Source organism: Nannospalax galili, unplaced genomic scaffold (genome assembly GCF_000622305.1).
Source record: "Nannospalax galili isolate Female #2095 unplaced genomic scaffold, S.galili_v1.0 scaffold2671, whole genome shotgun sequence".
NCBI lineage: Eukaryota > Metazoa > Chordata > Mammalia > Rodentia > Spalacidae > Nannospalax > Nannospalax galili.
In genome coordinates, this window is record NW_008329166.1 from 10,830 (window position 1) to 12,960 (window position 2,131).

A 2,131-nucleotide genomic window follows, 5' to 3' on the forward strand; every position below is an offset into this window, starting at 1 on the left:
TGTATATTGATACAGTTCAAACACCATTGGTTAGATGACAGGACTAAGAAGTGGGACTTAAATTGGCCTTGAAAGATGATGAGAATTTGAGTAGGTAGGGAAGGGAAATGAGAAAGGATGGTGGAAGAAGCCCAGAAAACTCCAATCTACTGCTTTTAGACAGGTGAGTTCGCAGAAGAGGGGCCTAGACACAAACATGGAACTTCTCAGTAGAAACACAAAGGTGCCCTTTGTGTATGGTGATGTGCACATGGCCACACCGCTCCCTAAATGGATTCAACAGTGATATGTACTCTGCTTTGGGGAGCTGGGAAGATCCCTCAGGCAGTAAAGTGCTTGCTTCATGAGGCATAAACACTGGAGTTTGGGCCATAGAACCCACATGAAAATGAAGAAAGAGCTAAGGGTTATGCTACAGGCTTGTAATCTCAGCACTGGGAAGTGGATACAGATGGATCCCTGGTGCTCGCTGGCCAGCCAGCTCAGACTACTCGAAGAATCCCAGGCCAGTGAGAGACCCTCCCATAAAACAAGGTGGATGCGGTCTGAGGAATGAATGACAGCTTAGGTTGTCCTCTGGATTCCATGTGCGTACATGCATGCACACACAGGTGCGTGTATGCACACACACCATATTAATATTAATAATAATCCTGTTTTTCTGTTCTCTGTTGATATATTCAAGGGACAAAAGGCAAAAGAAGAGGAAAAGGAAGAAAAAGAGGAAATGAAATCTGACCCTGAAAAGTCTGAGTACGTTTGGCCCATGTCCTTCCCTCTGCATCTCCGTCTTGTCCTTGCTCTCTCTCTTTGGGAGCTGGGGTAGTGAATCCTTGCAGGGGTGTCCCATGACCTGATCTCACATCTCTGTGAAGGCCAGGACCTCAGTCCTTACAGTGCTGAGTGCACGCCACTGTGGATTCCTCCCCATCTTTTCTTTGTCAGAAAAGAGTCGAGGGCTCTGTGAGTGTCTCCACAGATGACTGATGGGTAACCCTCCGTCTTCGAAAACCACAGGTGCCCTTCAAAGAAGGGAAGAACCCAACATGGCAGAGGCCACTAGAGTGACAATCCCCAGGCCTGACCATCGAGGCCATGGGCCTAGACATTTAGAGAGATGGTTAAAAATGTAGATTCCAGGCTGGTGAGACAGCTCGCTGTTAAGAGCTCACACTGCTCTTCCAGAGGACCCAGTTCCATTCCCAGCACCCACACAGGGCAACTCACAACCACCTGTAACTTCATCTCCTGACATCCTCTTCTGGCCTCCCCAGGCACCTGTAATCATGTGCCCCAAACCACACACATACACATTATTAAGAATAAAATAAATCTTAACAAAAAAGAAAACTGCAGACTCCTGGCAGCGAAAATAGCTCAGTCGGTAAAACAGTTGCCGACAAGTGTGAGGGCCTGAGTTTGAGCCCCAGATCCATAAAAAACAGCCGGTGTGGGAGGTGTGTGCCAGACTGTAATCCCAGTCCTGGGGAAGTGAAGACAGGTAGATCCCTGGGGCTCCCAGGGCCAGCTAGTTCAGCCTAATGGGTGAGCTCCAGGCTAGTGAGAGACTCTGTCCCCCAAAACTAGGTGGATGGCAACCTGAAGTTGTCCTCTGGCCTACACACACACACACACACACACACACACACACACACACGCATGTACACTTACCTCCACACACATGCACTCCTGGACTCACAAACATACACAATGCGGATTCCTGGGCCCCACTTCAGAGGTTCTGACTCGGCTGCTCCGGTGTGGGGCCCCGCAGTCTTCAGGTTCATTGGCATCCCTGGTTTTCAAAGCAGAGATAGGAAACATGGGCTGGATATGAATCAGGGAAAACAACCGGCAGCTCAGCAACGACTTTACATTAGTAACTGAAGATGTTTAAACTCCCCATTTATGCACTCTCATATGTGCATCTAGAAAAATCTAAGAAAAGCCATAGTCCTTGGGTACCTATTGTGCTCTTTACACACAGCAGTTTCGCTTCCTCTCTGTGTTAATTCCCTTTGCCTGTTTTCATGGTAGTGTCCCTGTAGTCAGTTACAGTTGTCATAGATCTTACACTGTTTGATCCACTGTAAACGTGGCTAGGTGAATGACGTTTAGAATGTAAGAGTCC

General features: G+C 48.0%; 1 protein-coding gene across 1 annotated transcript in view; it reads left to right on the forward strand.

The window, feature by feature from the left end:
* The window catches only part of LOC103735336 (ryanodine receptor 2), a gene marked incomplete at both ends in the record, with an annotated part of 40,610 nt that overhangs the window by 10,354 nt on the left and 28,125 nt on the right, over positions 1-2,131 (forward strand). Inside the window, 1 exon segment of the mRNA XM_008834567.2 lies at positions 686-753. Coding sequence (XP_008832789.2) covers positions 686-753 — 68 coding nt within the window.